Source organism: Lagenorhynchus albirostris, chromosome X, assembly GCF_949774975.1.
Source record: "Lagenorhynchus albirostris chromosome X, mLagAlb1.1, whole genome shotgun sequence".
In the NCBI taxonomy this organism is placed as follows: domain Eukaryota; kingdom Metazoa; phylum Chordata; class Mammalia; order Artiodactyla; family Delphinidae; genus Lagenorhynchus; species Lagenorhynchus albirostris.
Window position 1 is genome coordinate 132,201,015 of NC_083116.1, and position 18,937 is coordinate 132,219,951.

An 18,937-nucleotide genomic window follows, 5' to 3' on the forward strand; every position below is an offset into this window, starting at 1 on the left:
AGAGTTGCCCCGCTGACCAGCTGGGCTCTCTCAGTAGAGACGATTGTTCCCTCGGAGCTGCCGCCAGCCTTGTCTGTGCTGAGTTGGTGGGTGGACGTGGGCGTCTGACCCTAAACTGGTCCCTTCCTCTTTGCCCTGATGCACAGCCTCACTGCTGTGACTGCACGGAAGGCTTGACAGTCGTGTGCGTTTGCCCGTGGGCTTTGAATGAGCTGGTTGATTTCTGCAAAACACACCTTGCTGGGTGTGCATTGGCTTTGCGTTGAATCTGTGGGTCGTCTGGGGAAGAGTTGACATTTTAACACATTATTGACCGGGGGATTTTTGCAGAAACTAACGCCTGTGACTGTAATGTCTCCAGTCAAAAATGTGTCAACAGCATTAAGTGTCCAGTCCAGGAATCTGTATGGTCTGTCCCTCCATTGGGGGGTCTTTGATTTCTCCCAGCCACGCTTTCTCGTTCCCTTTGTAGAGATCTCGCACTTTCAGTTACGTTTACCTGTAGGTTCATGTTTTTTATGCTGTTCATAGACGGCACTGTTACATTTTTTATTTTCTAATTGCTTGTTGCCAGTGTGTGGAAATATAATTGATTTTTGTACATTGTCCTGGGATCCCGCAGCTTTGCTGGTTTTCTGTTACAAGTAAGTCCCCTACGTACGCACCTTCAAGTTGCGAACTTTCAGAGATACGAACGTGCTTACTGTCAGCGTCAGGCACGAGTGAGAGTGACGTTGCAGCTCGCCCTCCGCCTCGTACTACTGACGACCCTTCAGCTCTACCGTCTCCCCACTCCTCTCCCTCCTCCAGGCAGTGACTCTTCTGGCCTGTTCCCTCGATGCCAGCCCCTGTGTGCCCGCTGTTGGACCGGACTGCTGTGCTTTCCAAGGGACTCTAAAAATGTTTTCTTCATCTTCTGTGTTTATTTTTTATGTATCATTTGCATGGGAAGTATTAGAAACCTGTTATAGTACAGTACTATGCAGCCGATTGTGTTAGTTGGGTACCTAGGCTGACTTTGTTGGACTTACCGACAAACTGGACTTCGGAACGTGCTCTCGGAATGGAACTCGTTCGTGTGTAGGGGACTTAGTGTAATTCTGGTATTTCGTAACCCTTTCGGAATTCTCCCTACCGTCGCGTATTTTTGCATTACCAGAGTTTCCCCTTTGTCTCTGCCCGGAGCGTCCCCTCCTCCATCTCTGCTGGTGGAGCCTGTCCCATTCCAGCTCAGGGCAGAGCCGGCCTGCGCGCGTCCCCACGTGCAGATGTGAGCCGTGGGCTCCTGTGTACGCCCCTGATTACAGTGCTGTGTTCCCTCCTCTTCTTAAGTTTCCTGGCCTGTTGTTTGTTTCACTGTGATTTTTCTTGTTTTTTCACTGCTGGATTCAATTTGCCAGCCTGGCTTTGTGTGGGATGTTGGCATCTCTGTTCCTGGGAGCTGAGGGCGCCTGATCTCCCTTTACAGGTGTCAGGGTCCAGGACGTGCAGCCTCGTAACAGGAGTTGGGAGACGTCCCTTGTTTCCATTCTCTGGAAGAGTGTGGGTACCATCCACGTGATTTCTTCCCTAAAGCTGGGCCCGGGATTTTCTCAGTGGGAAGGTTTTAAGCCACGGGTTCGGTCTCTTGAAATGTAGAACCGTCTGGATGTCCGTTGTCAGTTCTGGTTAGACACGTTCATTAGTCAAGGAGTCCGCCCTGCAGTCGTCACGTTTCCTGGCCTCCAGTTATTGGGAGTGTCCACTGCCTGTCTGTCAAGCGCTGGTGGCCTCTGCAGTGACCGCTGATGTGCGGAGCACGCGTTTCCTTTTTCTGCTTGTCCAGGAGTGTTGCTGAGGGGTGATTACTTGCTTAAAAGCTTTCCAAAGAGCTGACTCGGCCTTGTTGACTTTCTCTGTCGCGTATCTGCTCTCTTTTTCTCTTCTCTCAGCCTTTGTTGTTTCCGCCCTTCTTCTTCTGTGTTTTCGGGAGGGAAGCTCAGAGCGGGGGTTTTCCGCCTGCTTCCCGGTCAGCACCTGCGCTGACAGCTGTGGACGCCAGCCCTGCGGTCGCCTCGACCCCTGAGATGTGCCCGGGTCACAGCCTCGTCCTTGTCGCACCCCGAGTGTCTCCTGACATTCTCTGTCGTTTACGCCGTCCCGACGCGTCATCGGAGGTGCTGCACATCCAGGGCTGGAGACGTGCTCGTCGCCTCTGTACAGCTGCCGATGTGACACCTCCAGTTGGGGCGGGTGGTCTGTGCCCCAGGCTCGGGAGCGCCATTTCCGTCAGCGTCTCCGGAGTGACAGCTGGGAGAGGCTGCCCCTTCCCCTGGAGGCCCCTGGGGCTGGCGCAGGCGCTGGGCTGCGCGGTCGGGCTGTGTGCACGCGGTGCGCTCCCAGCGCCTCGGGGGCTCGGGCAGCCGGGGTGCCAGGGCGCGCTAACCCTGTGTCGTCCCCCACCCTTCCCCCCGCAGGCCTGCGGCTGCCCGCTCTACTGGAAGGGGCCGCTCTTCTGCGGCGCCGGTGGAGAGCGCACGGGCTCCGTCTCCGTGCACAAGTTCGTCGCCATGTGGAGAAAGTGAGTCCCGGGGCGGGAGTGGTGGTCCGGCCTTGCCTCTGCCTCCACTGGCCGGCGCTCCTGCGGCCGGGACTGTAAGGGACCGAGACGGATGTCCGGGGGTGCCCGGCACGTCCGTCGTGTCCCTTGCGGGGCCCCATCCGTCTGTGCCCGTCCTCACGGAGCACCCGACCCCGGAGTCTGGGGAGGGGCCTGTGGCCGCGCGTGGGGTGCAGCTGGAGTGCCCTCTGTCGCCCAGGATGCTCCAGAGCTGCCATGATGACGCGGCCAAGTTCGTCCACCTGCTCGTGAGCCCCGGCGGCAGCTCCCTGGCGCAGGAGGACTTCATCCCCTTCTTGCAGGTGCGTCGCCCCCTCCTCGCAGGCGCGCCCGTGTCTACACCCCGGAGGCGGGCGGGCTCCCCGAAGCTGGCTCCACGCAGCCCTCCAAACCCGCGTGAGAGACAGGGCGGTGCGGACAGCTCCACACCTGAGCCTGCGGAGCGTGGAGCCGGACAGGGGTTAGCACCCTCGGGGCTGGGCCGCCCACGAGAAGCCGGCCGCGGTTTGCAGAATGCTCGTTTCCAAACGCCGTTCCGGTTCATGTAAACACGGTTTTATTTAGCTCTCTATGTTCCATCTCGTAGAGGGGAATCGAAGGTGGTCCCCGGTTACCCGCGTGTTCCCCGTGAACACGGAGGAACCGAAGTTACCAAAACCATTTGAATAGAAGTGACTTAAAGGGCTCCTGGGACTGCAGTGCTCTGTTAAGTGAGGATATCGCAAATTTTCTTTCTCAGAATCTGGGATGGACTTGCACGGTGGTCTTTTATACATTTACATGTGTCAGGTTATTACCCTCGGCCGCGAGAGGTGGCCTGCTTCCTTAGCTCGTGGCCCAGATGATTCTGTGTGATCCTTTAATTTGATGTGATTTCCTGTAACCGTGTGTTTGGGGTGATGCTGCGTGAGTGGCTCTGTGGCTGGATGTGTGAACCTGGATGTTGCTGGTGGACACGTGCGTTCTTATCCCTGGGCCTGGCGGCACATCCCAGGGCCGTGTCCCATCCCCTGTGTGCAGGACGTGGTGAACACCCACCCGGGCTTGGCATTCCTGAAGGAAGCGTCAGAGTTCCACTCCCGCTACATCACCACGGTGAGTACGAGCACGTCCGCTGCCCCTGTGGCTTCCGTGGGCGCCTGAGGCCCGGGCTCCAGGCCCGCCGTGAGGGAACGGACACCCAGCCCCGGACCTGTGGCCCTTCACGGCCCGCTTTCTCACCAGGAGGCGGGCGTGGGGCTCGGGCACGGGGAGGGCTGTGTGTCCCACCTGGGTCCCCAGCTGGGCGCGCTCAGCGAGAGCCTGGGTGGTCCTGGCCGCGTGCCCCGGGGTCGGACAGGGCGGGGCAGGCGAGGGGACGTCCAGAGACCCAACGGTCTCCCTCTCTGGGCAGGAGGGGCCTCAGAGGACACCCGGGCCCCTCCTCCTGAGGGCCGGGTCTCCTCGGGTCCAGGCGAGCACGCCCAGCGAGTTGGAGCACGGCGCTCTGAGCGCTGCAGGTGGGATGCCGGCCTGGCCTGGGGACACGAGGACCCCATGGCCCATCCCCCGCCCCCGCCCTGGTCAGAGGTCACCCGGGGAGGACGGCCCTCCGGCTCTAGGTGGAGGTGGGCAGCGCGGCAGCCCCGTGGCACGCCGGCCGGGGGCACGCTTGTCGTGCGTCGCGGAGCGCATGCTCATGGCAGTCCGCGTGCCCGTGGTTCCCCAGGCCTCCCTCCACCCCCTCACCGCTCCGCATCGCCCTGAGGGCCCGTCTCCGAAGAGCGGTGCCCGGAGCCGTTCCTCATTCCAGCGGCAGCAGGGAGTGCTGCGTGTGAACGGGGCTGTGCGCCAGGTGCTCCGTTCCCATGCCCCGACCTCCCTGCGCAGACAGGACAAGGCAGGGCACGTCCGGGGGGTGGGAGGACAGCCTCCAGCAGGGACGGGGGAAGGGGATGTCTCAGATGAGGACAGGTTGGCAGGGATGCCCTGGGAGGACAGGTGAGGGGACAGCCCATGACAGGGACAGGCGAGGGGACGTCTCAGATGAGGACAGGTGAGCAGATGCCCTGGGACAGGTGAGGGGTATCACAGTTGGGGACATGCCCACCTGGGAGCGGAGCTGAGCCCCGTGGCCAAGGTGGGCCTCACCGTGCAGGGGGCAGGGGCCACTCTCTGGCTTTAAGTTAACGTTTTTCATTCAGTGGTCAGTTGAGTGTCCGCGGAAGCATTCGGGGCAGCCTCTCAAACCACCCGCAGTGTAATAAGGGCTCCTAGCCACGCAGGAACTGCGTGCCTGTGCTGTCCCAGCTCAGGTGCGGCCGCCTCACCCGGACATCCCCCCACATGTGGCAGCAGGTCCGCTTCTCCTGCCACCTGTGTCCTCCCTGCAGCTGGAGGCGGGGCTGCCCCCCCCCCCCCGCCCCGGTCTGGTGACGTGTGGGGCGGTCGCCCTCTGCTGGCGACATGGGGCCCTGCAGCCCAGGGCGCGGAGCTCCTGGTGAGGCCAGGCAGGGGCTCGTAGGCGAGGTCGCAGGCTGGGCCCCTGCAGCACCACACGTGGGGCTGCACAGTCGCGCGCAGGCCCCGCCCCCCACGCCCCGGTGCTCAGCCGACGGGCCTCCTCCTACAGGTCACACAGAGGATCTTCTACACGGTCAACAGGTCCTGGTCCGGGAGGATCACGTGCGCAGAGCTCCGGAGGAGCACGTTCCTGCAGGTGGGTGGTGGCTGGCCGAGGGGACACAGGGCCTTCTGCATGCCCCCGCCCACTCATCCGTCCTCCCCAGGTTCCACCACGACCCATCCACCCATCCCTGCACCTGGCTCGCATCGATCCCCCATCCCTCCGCCAGCCTGTCAGCGGTCAGCGCACGCGTCTACCCAGCCGTCCTCGTTACCCCACCCCGCCTCCCTCCCTCCCTTCCCCGGCGTCATCCATTTCTCGACCCACACGCCAGCAGTGCATCTTTACCCACGTACACGTCATCCGTCGGTCCACCCACCCCTCCGCCCACCCGTCGTCTCTCCCTGCACCCACCAGCCTGTCACCCGTCCCTCCATCGACTGACGCATCACCTGTTTCTCCCAGCCAGTCCACCCACCCGTCGTCCACCTTCTTGTCCATCTACCCGGCCGTTACCCATTCCTCCAGCAACCTATCACCCGTGCCTGCATCCATCCCCCACCCATCATCCACTTCTTCGTCTACCCACACTCTCGTTCGTCCCTCCAGCCCCCACCAGTAACCCGTCGCTACACCAACTCCTAGGTCATCCATCTGTCCACCCTCCCACCCTCCATCCCTCACCACCACCCCTCCCTCCCCCCTCCCATCCTCCCTCCGTCCATCCCTCCCTCCAGCACCCACCTTCTCAGCGGCCACCCCGTTCATCTGCCCACCTGTCACCATCACCCCACCCACCTGTCATCCATCCCTCATCCCCCGACTCGTCCATCATCCATTCATTTTCCTGCCTTTCATTTATCCACCCGCCCACCGTTTTTCTTCTTCCGTTCGTCTTGTACCCTTCCTTTCCCCTCATCCATCCCGGAGGCATGGCCCCACCCCCGTGCACCCGGGTTCTGTGGACGTGTGTGTGTCAACAAGCGCGGGGCTGACCCGCTCGCGTCAGGAGCCCCCGGCCACGAGAGCGTACGTGCTTGGGCTGCTCTGTGCTGCAGTCTCGCAGACCTGACCGGGCGCACCCCGACCTGGGTGCTGGGCTCCCAGCCCTCAAGCAGGTCTCCACCAGCTCTGACCCTCCGCCCTCACGACGTGAGACTCCTGGGGGGTGTCCCTCCTGCGGGAGGCCCGTCTCCACGCTGCAGCCGGAGGTTCCTGGCAGCGGTTTTCTGGGTGTGTCCTGGCAGAACGTGGCGCTCCTGGAGGACGAGGTGGACATCAACCAGCTGACGGAGTTCTTCTCCTACGAGCACTTCTACGTCATCTACTGCAAGTTCTGGGAGCTGGACACGGACCACGACCTGCTCATTGACGCGCAGGACCTGGCCCGGCACAATGACCACGGTGAGGACGCGGCCTGCGGGCGGCGGGGACACAGCACTGGGGCGGGCGCTGCCCTGCCGGGCTCCTGCGTCTCCAGGGAGGCCAGCGTGGCTGCCTCCCCTGACCCTCGAGGCCTGAACCTTGTCCTGCCTCTGGTCTCCTCCTACAGGACACACGGGAGACAGGGACACAGCACAGGACCCTGGGGACCAGGGCGGACACGGGACACGGCACAGGACGCATGGGGACCGGGGCGGACATGGGACACAGTACAGGATGCGTGGGGAACGGGGCAGACATGGGACACGGCACAGGACGCGTGGGGAAAGGGGCAGATACAGGACACGGCACAGGACGCATGGGGACCAGGGTGGACAATGGGATACGGCACAGGACGCGTAGGGAACGGGGCAGACACGGGACACGGCACAGGACGCGTGGGGACCGGGACAGACACAGGACACAGTACAGGATGCGTGGGGAACGGCGCAGACATGGGACATGGCACAGGACACATGGGGACGGGGGCGGACACGGAACACGGCACAGGACCCTGGGGACCGGGGCGGACACGGGACATGGCACAGGACCCTGGGGACTGGGGCGGACACGGGACACGGCACAGGACGCGTGGGGACTGGGGCGGACACGGGACACAGTATAGGACCCTGGGGACCGGGGCGGACACGGGACATGGTTCAGGACGCGTGGGGACTGGGGCAGACACGGGACACAGCACAGGACGCATGGGGAACGGGGCGGACACAGGACACGGCACGGGACCTGCGGGGACTGGGACAGACACGGGACACAGCACAGGACGCATGGGGAACGGCGCGGACACGGGACACGGCACGGGACGTATGGGGAACGGGGCGGACACAGGACACGGCACGGGACGCATGGGGAACGGGGTGGGCACGGGACACGGCACGAGACCTGTGGGGACCGGGACAGACACGGGACACAGCACAGGACGCATGGGGAACGGGGCGGGCACGGGACACGGCACGGGACGCACGGGGACCAGGGCGTACGCAGGTCACAGCACGGGACGCATGGGGACCGGGGCGTACGCAGGTCACAGCACGGGACGCATGGGGACCGGGGCGTACGCAGGTCACAGCACGGGACACAGCACGGGACGCACGGGGACCGGGGCGTACGCAGGTCACAGCACGGGACGCACGGGGACCGGGGCGGGCGCAGGTCACAGCACAGGACGCATGGGGACCGGGACGTACGCAGGTCACAGCACGGGACGCACGGGGACCGGGGCAGACGCAGGTCACAGCACAGGACGCACGGGGACCGGGGCGTACGCAGGTCACAGCACGGGACACACGGGGACCGGGGCGTACGCAGGTCACAGCACGGGAGGCACGGGGACCGGGATGCACAGGCCCTGCCATTGGTGGAGGCGCTCTCTGGGGGCGTGGAGCCCCGTCCTGAGTAGAGGTAGTGGCTGCCACACACAGGCCGCATCCGTCCATCCCCCCGCTCTCCCCGCCCCACCTCCCCTCCATTGGTCCTCAGGTATTTGGGGGCCACCCCACCCATCATTTCATGCCCCGTCTCCTGATGAGCCCCAGTGTGGGCCAGTCTGGGTGCCGCCCTGAGCTCCCAGCACCTGTTCCCGTAGCTGAGCAAACACCTGTTCTGCAGGTGGGGCAGCGTTCCCCTCCCTCCCTCCTCCCGCGGCTTCCTGCTCTGTGTCGGGGCCTCGAGCGCCCGTCCGTGGGGTGGACGGTGCTCTGTCTGCGTGGGCGGCTCGGGGCACCGTCCCAAGGCCAAATTCCAGCTTGGGGCCTCTCGGGCCGTGGTGGGTCGGACAGCGGTGGCCCCCCAGTAGTCGTCCTGAGGGGAGGGAGCGGCGGAGCAGAGACGCAGTTCCCTGAGAGATTTCACTTCTGGCTTCTGGGTTTGTCTGAGCTTCCCTGCGTTCTCATCGCAGAGGGGCCTGAAAAGGGGAACTCTGGCCTCCGCACAGCTCAGGAGCAGCGGGGGATCCAGTGTAAATGCTTCTGGGATAAGAGAAAATGATCATCTCCCACCTCCCGTGACAAGAAATTACATGTTCAGAGTGCAGAGTGGAACAGAATTTAAGTGCGCCGCAGGTTCTTAGTTTTAGAAACAGTTTTCTTAAGTCTGCACATTTTCACATAACGGATTTTTCATGTACCCACACGCACGACCGAATTTCTCAATCCTCCGGGCATATGTTTTGTCTTTGGTCGACGGGACCCGGACGGTCCCCTGACGTGAGCTCCCCGGCGCACCGTCTGCTTGCTGTATCTCTCTGACTGGCCTCGCGAGGGTGCCGTGAACGCTGGCGTGTGGACGCCTGAGCGGACGTGGGTCTCTCTCAACTCCGTCCCTAAATTCGACGCCTGGTCTCAACTCCAACTGCCTCTGTGATCTCGGGAATAGCTCCAGGCGCAGACCCGTGGTGGCTGGCACGTGGCCCCCCGATCGGGGGTCACCTGTCCCCGCCCGTCCCCACGACTCTCTCCTGGTGCCCACATCCCTGTGTCCACCCCGTCGAGGTCTCACGTCAGGGCATCTCGTGGGGCTGGTGTTAGGGCTTTGTCACCAGGAAAGGCTGGTGGCGTTGTGGCCTCGAGACGCGACTGACTGTGGGGACCGCGGTCTTGCGGCCAGCACAGGACCCTGGGTGGCTTCGGGCACAGCCCCCAGCTGCGGACGCGAGCGCCGTGATGCGCCCCTCCCCTTCCCGCTGCCGCTTCCTAACCTACCAGGTCCTGCACGAGAAGCGGCAGGGGTCCTCCCTACGTCATGGGAAGGAACGGGCAGGGGGGCAGAGATGACCTTTCCCGTGTCCCACGGACGAGCAGGTTCTGTTCTCAGATTGCCGGTCGTGGCAGTGAGTCTGAGTCAGCTGTCCAGTTCCCTGGGGCTCTCGTCGTGGCAGGCGGGGGGTGGGGGCGGACCCTCAAAGAACAGGAAATTATCCTCCCAGTTCTGAGGCCAGAGGTCCAAAATCAACGCATTTATGAAGGACTGTCATCCAGGAGGGGCTTCCTGAGGCGGCTGTATCGGATGACTGTATCGGGGCTTAAAATCCATCCTCCCCCAGCCCTGGGGACCAGACATCTGAAGTCAGGGTGTCCCAGGGCTGCGCTCCCTCCAGAGGCTCCAGGGGAGGGTCCTTCCCGCCTCTTCCAGCTTCTGGGGGCTCCAGGCGTCCCTGGGCTTGTGGCCGCATCCCTCCCGTCTCTGCCTCCATCTTCCCGGGGCTTCTCCTCTGTGTCTGTGTCTCTCCTCTTCTGTCTCTTAGAAGGACCTTGCCATTGGATTTAGGGTCACCCTCATCCAGGAGGACCTCATCTCAGACCCTTCACTGCATCACATCTGCAGAGACCCTGTTTCCATATAAGGTCCCGTTCACAGCCCAGGAGTGAGGACGTGGACATGTCTTTCTGAGAAACACTGGTCAGCCTCTGACACCATCCAGTCATTTCCCATTAGAGGTGACTTTCATTGAGGCAGGATGACTTGGGGGAAAAGACACTTTGTCTTTATTTCTCCATTTTTGTGGTTATAGGTCTCGGGTATGGGCTGAAAAGTGTCCCCAAAATTAACACGATGAAGCCCTGACCCCCCGGTACCTCAGGATGTGACTGGATTTGGACATGGGGTCTTTAAAGAGGGGACGAAGGTACAATGAGGTCACTAGGGTGGGTCCTGATCCCATAGCACTGGTGTCCTTATAAGAAGAGGAGGTCAAGACACACGCAGAGGGACGACCCTGTGAGGACCCAGGGAGGAGACGGCCGTCTACACGCCCAGGGGAGAGGCCTCGGGAGGGACCAGCCCTGCTGACCCTTGGATCTCAGACTCCAGCGTCCGGGACTGGGGGAGAAATAACGTGTGCTGTTGAAGCCGCCCGTCATTATGGCAGCCCCAGCCCACTAATTTGGTGTCTTTCACTCTTTATCCTCTTAGTTGCCTGGGGGTTGGATGCATTTGTGTGCTGATCACAGCAGACTGAGTGTTTGGAGGCAGAGCCTCTGCAAGGGCGGACGTGTGTGTCCTGCCTTTACCGCCCGCTCTGTCTTGGGGCCCCTGGGCCAGCTCTTCACTCTGGCTTTGCTCTGGGCTCAGGTCCTGGACTGGAACGTGCCGGGCAGCGCCCGAGGGAGGCCGGGAGCAGGAGATTGGGTCCTGAGGGTTCCGCCTGACTGGGCTTGGGTCTCGGCATTCAGACCTGAGCCCGCCCAGCCGCCTGCGAGGCTGCGACGTGGGGCCGGGAGCGGCGTGCGGGGCTCACGGCCTGCTTCCTCTTTCGCAGCCATATCTACCAAGATGATCGAGAGGATCTTCTCGGGAGCCGTGACGCGGTGAGGCCCGCCGCTCAGCTAGCTGGTCCCGTCAGCGTTTGGGCTGACGTTCCACACGCACGTCCGCGCCTGACTCGTTCGCTCCTGATGTGAGGTGGCCGTGCTCTGGGAGTGCGTGCCATCGTCACGTGAGGTCGTGGGTTAGGGACACGCGTACACACCTTTGTCACACGAGGTCACGAGTCAGGGACACGTGCCACCCACATGAGGTCACATGTAAGGGGCACGCCATTGTCACACGGGGTCGTAGCTTGGGACACATACACGCCTTTGCCACGAGGTCGTGAGTCGGGGGACACAGGCCCCTGCACCTGAGGCTGTGACCGTGGCGGCTGCTCCTGCCAGAGCTGGGCCCCAGGGACCCTCCTCCGGGTCACATGGTCTGTCTCAGGCCTTGTCCCGAGTAGGAACCAAGGGTACAGGACTGGGCCAGACGCAGGGTTCCCCACGCCCCGGGGGAGGTGGGCGGGGACCCGTCCTCAGGCTGCTTCTCCCTGACGCAGTCTTTGTCTCTCGATTCGATTCGGCCCTGAATCCAGAGGGAAAAAAGTGCAGAAAGAAGGAAAAATAAGCTACGCTGACTTTGTCTGGTTCTTGATCTCCGAGGAAGACAAGAAAACCCCGACCAGGTGAGTGTCTGGCAGCTGTCCTCTGCTCCACTTGCTAGAACACTTAGAAGCAGGGGCTACTGGTCACCCCTGAGCGAGGGCGCCCCCGCTCCGTGATCCACCTGAGCAAGGTCAGACACAGGCGGGGCTCGCACTGGGGGAGGGGTCCCCAGGGGGTGGCGCCTGTCCCAGGCGGGGCTCGCACTGGGGGAGGGGTCCCCGGGTGGTGGCGCCTGTCCCAGGCGGGGCTCACACTGGGGGAGGGGTCCCCAGGGGGTGGCGCCTGTCTCAGGCGGGGCTCACACCAGGGGAGGGGTCCCCGGGTGGTGAGGTCCGTCCCAGGCGAGGCTCACACTGGGGGAGGGGTCCCCGGGTGGTGGGGTCCGTCCCAGGCGGGGCTCACACCGGGGGAGGGGTCCCCGGGTGGTGAGGTCCGTCCCAGGCGGGGCTCGCACTGGGGGAGGGGTCCCCGGGTGGTGGCGTCTGTCCCAGGCGGGGCTCACACTGGGGGAGGGGTCCCCGGGGGGTGGCGTCTGTCCCAGGCAGGGCTCACACTGGGGGAGGGGTCCCCGGGGGGTGGCGTCTGTCCCAGGCGGGGCTCACACCGGGGGAGGGGTCCCCGGGTGGTGAGGTCCGTCCCAGGCGGGGCTCACACCGGGGGAGGGGTCCCCGGGTGGTGAGGTCCGTCCCAGGCGGGGCTCGCACTGGGGGAGGGGTCCCCGGGTGGTGGGGTCCGTCCCAGGCGGGGCTCACACCGGGGGAGGGGTCCCCGGGTGGTGAGGTCCGTCCCAGGCGGGGCTCGCACTGGGGGAGGGGTCCCCGGGTGGTGGGGTCCGTCCCAGGCGGGGCTCACACCGGGGGAGGGGTCCCCGGGTGGTGGGGTCCGTCCCAGGCGGGGCTCACACTGGGGGAGGGGTCCCCGGGTGGTGGGGTCCGTCCTGGGCGGCCATGCTGACCGTGGCCCGGTGTCACAGCATTGAGTACTGGTTCCGCTGCATGGACCTGGATGGGGACGGGGTGCTGTCCATGTTCGAGCTGGAGTACTTCTATGAGGAGCAGTGCCGCCGGCTGGACAGCATGGCCATTGAGGCCCTGCCCTTTGAGGACTGCCTGTGTCAGATGCTGGACCTGGTGAAGCCCCAAAGCGAAGGTGATGCCGGGGGGCGGGTCCCCCAGTGGCACAGGGACACCCCGGGGCAGTGGGTCCTCGGGGGCTGGGAAGGTGGTCCCCAGCCCCGTGGCCCTGTTCCTGAGCTCCTTCAGGGCCCACGTGGGGAGACCAAGCCCGGGACCCCTGGTGTGGGCACTTCAGAGGGCCTGTGCTGGGGCCCCCGGGCTGTGTTTGGTGGGTGTGGGAGCCGGGAGCCCACCAGGTGCGTCTGTCCGGGGGCGCTCAGGACACCTTCCAGGGTCAAAGGGAGGGTCTGCCCGAACCCACCCACCTTAGTCGGTGTCGTGCGTCCGTGTCCTGGACCCTGGTCTCAGGTGTCGTCACCGAGGGCCATGGTGGCCTGGGCCTTCCTGCCCTGGCTGCGGGTTCCTGCCCCGTGTCCGCGGGTCCAGGGCAGCTTGGGTCCCGCCCTCAGGTGACTGGCGGGCGGCCCTCGCTGTGTTGGGCCCTGTCTCCCGACCCCTTCCACCCCACGGGCTTCTCCCGTGGCCTGGTTCGCGGCAGGGGGTGCCGTGTCCTAAGGCGTGTCGTTACGCACGCACGCACGGAGGTGACGTGGCTCCTGGGCGTGCGTGGGAGCCGCGTGTGCTCTCGTGCCGCCCGCGCCCGCAGGGAGGATCACGCTTCACGACCTGAAGAGGTGCAAGCTGGCCAGTGTCTTCTTCGACACCTTCTTCAACATCGAGAAGTACCTGGACCACGAGCAGAGAGAGCAGATCTCCCTGTTCAGGGTGAGTAGGGGGGCGTGGAGGGGGCGCAGGGGGGCACCTCTGGGTCCCCCCCCGCCCCGTGTGACACGACGCGCATGCTTCCCGCAGGAGAGCGAGAGCGAGGGTCCCGAGCTGTCTGACTGGGAGAGGTACGCCGCTGAGGAGTACGACATCCTGGTGGCTGAGGAGGCCATGGGGGAGCCCTGGGAGGACGGGTAAGGGTGCGGCGGGCATGGGGGCCCGGGACGCGGGGACGGCCCGCTGGGGGGCGCGGGGACACTCGCCCCATGTCACGGCCTGAGGCCTGAGGCCGCAGGCAAGAGACACCTGCCCCGCTCCACGTGCCGCTGTCCCCCCGGAGGGCAGGGACCCACGGAGGCCGGGCCCTCGGCCCCCCGCCCCACTCCCCACCGCCCGGCCTCACGCCGCCCTGACCCCGGAAGGGCTTGCTGCTGAGGTAGTTCCTTCCCCGGCTCCCACGGGCTCTCCCAGGGTTCCGTCTCCTGAGCTCCCTCTGCCCTCTGCGGGTGGGACCGACAGGCGGCTGGAGGGGCGCAGACCCCACCCCTGCGGAGGGGCGGCCGGGGGAGCCGGCACGGCAGCCCCTCGTGGAGTCTCCCGTCGGGGAGCATGGCTGTAGCTCAGTGGGCACGTCTGCCGACGATGTCCCTCCTCCCCCGTGGCTGACGGGTGTGGACAGCTGAGGGGAGCGGGGCTGGGGACTGGGCGTCTCCCCCAGGGCCTTGGTCCTCAGGCTTGAAAGCAGCCTTGCAGTAGAGGAGTGTTGGGGTCCAGTGTTCATGCCTGCGTCCCTGGCGGGCTCGGACCCCCGCCCACAGCCTCCCGACCTGCCTCTTCCCCTGACGGGGCTGCTCGGCACCGGGGCCGGGGTTGGCACGGCTGCTCGTGTGGTGCATGGGGTGGCGGTGGAGCCCAGGGCCTGAGGGTCACCCTCTGCCTCTGAGGGGGGGCTTCAGTTTGCTGATAGCAGCTCTGCCTGCCCAGGGAACCATCCTGAGGGGGTTCCGAGTGGGCAGGAGGGTGAGCACGCCCGTCACCCCAGATCCCGCCCACCCTTAGGCCTTGTCTTTGGTCCAGGTGGTCCTTCTCCAGAAGGTCACAGAGGTGGAACCCCACAGCCCCTGCATGCCCGCCTTTGCTCTCAGCACGAGGCCTCCGAGAGCCCTGCGGGTCCCTGGGCGCGTCAGGAGCTGGGCCCCTTCACACCTGGCCGCGTCCTCAGCAGCGACGGACGTTGGCTTGCTGGTGTCCGTTGCTTCGGGCCTGGGCACGTGTGGCCGGCCCTGGTGTCGAGCTGTGCGAGCTGGATTTGTGGGGCTGTAAGCGCTCGTCTCCTGGCTTAGAACCTGGGCGGGGGGTTCCGGGTCACCTGGTAGACAGACGCACCTTTACCTCCACGAGCCGCCCACCCATCTTCCCACGTGGCTGCGCCACTTTGCGTCCCCGCCAGCGTTGGGCGTGCGTTCCCACGGCTGCACAGCCTTGCCGGCTCTGCCGTGGTTACGGTTGGCTTGTTTTTTAAATTGTAGCCACTCGGACGTGTGCAGCAGGATTGCACCCTGGCTTTAGCTGTTCGTGTCCTTGTTGCCCTTTTCTGGTGAATGGCTGTGTCTTCTGTCTGTTTCCCATCGTGGGTGACTTGTTTCCTTCTGATCGAGTCTCAGGGGTCCTTCACCTCTGGATACAAGTCCTTCCGGAGGGAGGGGACTTGTATTTCCCAGCGGTTTGTGGTGTATCTCTTCCTTCTCCTAACCTTGTGTATCACGGAGGAGAGACGCTGTGAACTTTGATGAACTGCCATTTGTCACTTTGTCTTTACGGGCTGGGCTTTGGTGTCGCGTGTAAGAAAGGATTGCCTAATCCAAAGCCACAGAGACCCTTCTGGAAGTTTCAGCGTTTTCCACTTTACGCTGGGTCTGTGGTCTGCTCTGAGTGACCTCCCCTGCGGGGCATGGGGTCTGGTCCGGGTTATTTCTTTATGCACGTGGATGTCCAGTTTAACGCAAGACCCCCAGGTCAGCATCTCTGTGGAGAATCAGTTGACCGTGTCTGTGGGGTCTGTCTGGGAGCTCCTTCGGTTCTGCTGACGCTCATCTGTCCAGCCAGCAGTGCAACGCCGTCTCGCCTGCCGTGGCCTCGGGGTGGGGGCAGTGGACTCACGTAGCGAGGCCTCCGACTCTGGTCTTGCCCAGAATCGTCTGGGTCACTCCAGTTGCTCTGGCTTCTGTGTGGATCATATAGAGTCGGCCTGACTGTCCGGGAAGAGCCTGGGGAACGTTTACTGGGCTGAGCCGGGTCTCTACATGGTGAGACTTGGCACCGTGACCGGGTGACCACCTGTGAGCTGGTCTCGGGACCGTCTGTCCCGTGACCGGTGTGGCTGGCCTCTTGCCGCCCCACCCCCCGGCTGTGCTTCCTGCAGCTCCGAGGTAACCCGGCCTCTGCGTGGTGAGACCCTGCACCCTTCAGCGTGGTGTTGGCTGCTCTGGTTCCTTTGTTTTGATGTGGACGCTTAGGAACAAGCTTGTCTCTACACAATATTAAGCTGAGACTCTGAGGAAGGAACGAGCGCTCTGGGTACAGCGACACCTTAGTGACATCGAGTTTCCTGATCCACAAAGCACTCTTTCCGTTTATTTAGGTCTCTGATTTCTCCTGCCAGTGTCTTGTAATTTCCAGTGTATGGATCTTACGCGTATTTTGTGAGATTTGTACTTGAGTGCGTCATCGTTTTTGGTGTTGGAAAGGTCCTGCTCAAGTCTCCGTCCCCGCAGTTCACTGGTGATGTAGAGAAATACGGTTTATTCCCCTCGTTGCGGTTCCTCCACCACCCAGCACGATGCTGAAGGAAAGTGGTGAAGGGAGACGGCCTGGCCTTGATCCACGTCAGGTGTGGAGTCCCCCGCTGCCCGGGAAGCGTGACGCTGCTGTGGGATGTTTCCGCCCACGTGCTTCCCCAGCCTGCGGACACCCCGCTTCACCGCCGTCCGCAGAGACTCTGAATCCTGCCCTTTGTCAGGTGCCTTGGCCAGATGGCTCCTCGCCTGTCGTCTGCCGATACAGATACAGCGAGGTTCTTGTGGTTGAGCCGGCCTTGCCTTCCCGTGACAAACCTGGTCACGGTTCGTGGGCCTTCTTGTTTGTCCTTGGACTGTGCTGCAGAGATTACTTGCACTTTCTTGTGACACTGTGCCCTGCTTTGGCACCGGGGTCACGCTGGCCTCCTGGCAACCATCCTGGAATCAGGGTCACGGCCTCCTGCAACAGTGAGGGTGCCTCCACTCACCCTCTGGAGGAGTTTGGGTGGAGGACGTGCCTGTTTTCCCCGCGGGCAGGACTCAGCAAGGAGGTCGTCGGCGTGGCAGTCCTGCGCTCACGCGTCGGGGGGCTGCCAGCAGCACCTCTGTCCGTAGGGGAGCACAGGTGGGGTGCGCGCCCGCCCGCATCCTCACCAAGCCCCTCCCTGCAGGTATGAGGCGGAGCTCAGCCCCGTGGACCAGAAGCTGAGCGCGCTGCGGTCTCCGCTGGCCCAGAGGCCCTTCTTCGAGGTGCCAACCGGCCTGGGCGCCGTCGAGCTATATGAGTACGAGCACGGGGGTGACGACCTGCCGCCCTCGTGACCTGTGGCCTCCGTGGGGCGTGAACGCGGCTTCTGCCTCAGGAGCAGAACTGTGTGCTTGTTGAGCCCTTTTACAGAAAGTGAAGTGCGTTTTTATGGAGAGACCTTATTTATTCAGCACAGAAGCTGGCCAGAGATGGTCACGGTCACTGAGGTGGGTCCCCACCCGCCCTGGAGGAGCTGACGCGCGTGCGAGAGCCCCAGGCCCAGCCTGGCGGTGAGGACGCACGCGCCCCAGCGTCCCCAGCGGTCAGGGTGACCTTGGCCCCACTGTCCAGCTTCCAAGTGTAGGTGTTTGCAGGCTCACGTCGTCTGGCTGAGCGGCAACCAGGCGCCGCCCCAGAAGATCTGCCTGCGGTCGTGGATGTGCGCTGACTTCGGGGAGGGGTGTGGTCGTCAGGAACATTCCAGGAGCCCCTGCGCCTCCATCCCGTGGGCGCCCCCACAGGGGCCACTGTCCCGGCCGCAGCTGCTCCCCCAGAGGGAGCGCCCACGTCAGCATATCTTTTATTGTTTTTGTGTAAATGTACAGCATATGTAAAGTTGAGTTTTATTTGCCGTGCAGAGCAGCTTAAAAACGTTTTATGAGATCACGTTTGTATTTTCAAATAAAGAATTTAAAGATTTTCAGCCCCAGGCTCACCTTGGGGCAAAAACGGACACAGCGGTCGGGGATTCCGAACTCAGGTCACAGAGGGACGTGGGGACAGACGGTGGTGTCACTGTGGGGAGACCGCAGGGTGTGGAGGCCCTCAGGGCAAGGAGCCAGGGGCGCAGGTCCCAGGCCCTGGGCCGCGGGGCTCTCACAGCCTGACCCTCTGGCCACGGTGGTGGGGCTGACACTACCCGATGGCCACTCTCGCCCACGGTCACTTCTGAACTGTGCGTGAGGGGGTGCGAGCCTTCCCTGCAGACACCACGGGGAGGCCCCGACACCCACCCTCCACGCCGCTCGGGCCACCCCCGGGTCCGCCCGGCTGAGTCGGCACCAACCTGAGACTTACAGGGAGGGCGCGGCCTGCGTGTCCAGGGGGAGGTGGCCGACGAGCCCCCTGCCCAGGCCAGGAACAGGTCGTCTAAGGTCTGGGCGCTGAGCAGACCTCAGGGAATGAGTCTGTCCACCCTGCAGCTGGGCCCGCGGCGCTGGACAGAAGACGCGCCTACGGCAGGGCCGGCGGTGAGAGGAGCCGGCCCCCGCATAGCCAGACCACGTGGGGCCACGTGACCGAGACCACATGGCCGCCCACAGGGTGGTTCCCAGTCAGTTCAAGGACAGTTTGGCAAGTCCCCAGAAAGCGGACAGGGGACCCTCACCTGCCATGGCTGTTGGGGCCGTGAAGACGGCCGGGGGCAAGGCCAGCCGCACTCCCGCCCGGAGCCCCCTCCCGGGCTGGTGCACTGACCACACGGGGTCTGCACAAGGTGCCCCGGAGAGGGGCACCTCTGCTCCTAAAGGGCCGTCCCAGGCCCATACTCACCGGGGCTCTGGCAGCACTGCCCCAGTCCGGAGTCAGGAGGGACGCCAGACCCCAGGGCACCCCCGACCCTGTGGTCTGAGCCGCGTGAACCTGGGTGCACGCCTGAGGCTCCCGAGCGAGCCCCAGTCCACACCTGGGGTATCAGAGCACCTGGGGTGGCTCAGCGGGGCCTGGGCCACCTGACAACCAGCCAGCCACTGGTGATGGTGCATGCAGTGGCCCCGGGTCACTGGGACCAGCGCCTGGATCCCTGGTGCTGACTGCACAGGGGCCCCTCCCATCCCCACACTGGGCTCAGGTCTCAGCTGGGAGACCCCAGCGGCTGCAGAGTCCCACCTGCTCCCTCGCTGCCCCCCAAGTACCCACAACGCAGGGGACGCCT

General features: G+C 63.9%; 1 protein-coding gene across 5 annotated transcripts in view; it reads left to right on the plus strand.

Annotated features, from left to right (window-relative positions):
• Nucleotides 1-17,703, plus strand: part of PPP2R3B (protein phosphatase 2 regulatory subunit B''beta) — a 53,061-nt gene extending 35,358 nt beyond the window's left edge. For 4 of the 5 annotated variants that reach the window (XM_060138821.1, XM_060138823.1, XM_060138824.1 and 1 more), the window contains 11 exons: nt 2,457-2,560; nt 2,799-2,901; nt 3,620-3,694; nt 5,211-5,297; nt 6,410-6,608; nt 10,900-10,948; nt 11,488-11,577; nt 12,531-12,706; nt 13,340-13,458; nt 13,546-13,652; nt 16,928-17,703. In XM_060138821.1, the coding sequence (XP_059994804.1) occupies nt 2,457-2,560; nt 2,799-2,901; nt 3,620-3,694; nt 5,211-5,297; nt 6,410-6,608; nt 10,900-10,948; nt 11,488-11,577; nt 12,531-12,706; nt 13,340-13,458; nt 13,546-13,652; nt 16,928-17,078 (1,260 nt within the window). In that variant the 3' untranslated portion in view covers nt 17,079-17,703. The remainder of the gene's footprint in view (nt 1-2,456; nt 2,561-2,798; nt 2,902-3,619; nt 3,695-5,210; nt 5,298-6,409; nt 6,609-10,899; nt 10,949-11,487; nt 11,578-12,530; nt 12,707-13,339; nt 13,459-13,545; nt 13,653-16,927) is intronic. The other variant, XM_060138822.1, reaches the window with a different exon arrangement.
• The last annotated feature ends 1,234 nt before the right edge of the window (nt 17,704-18,937 follow it).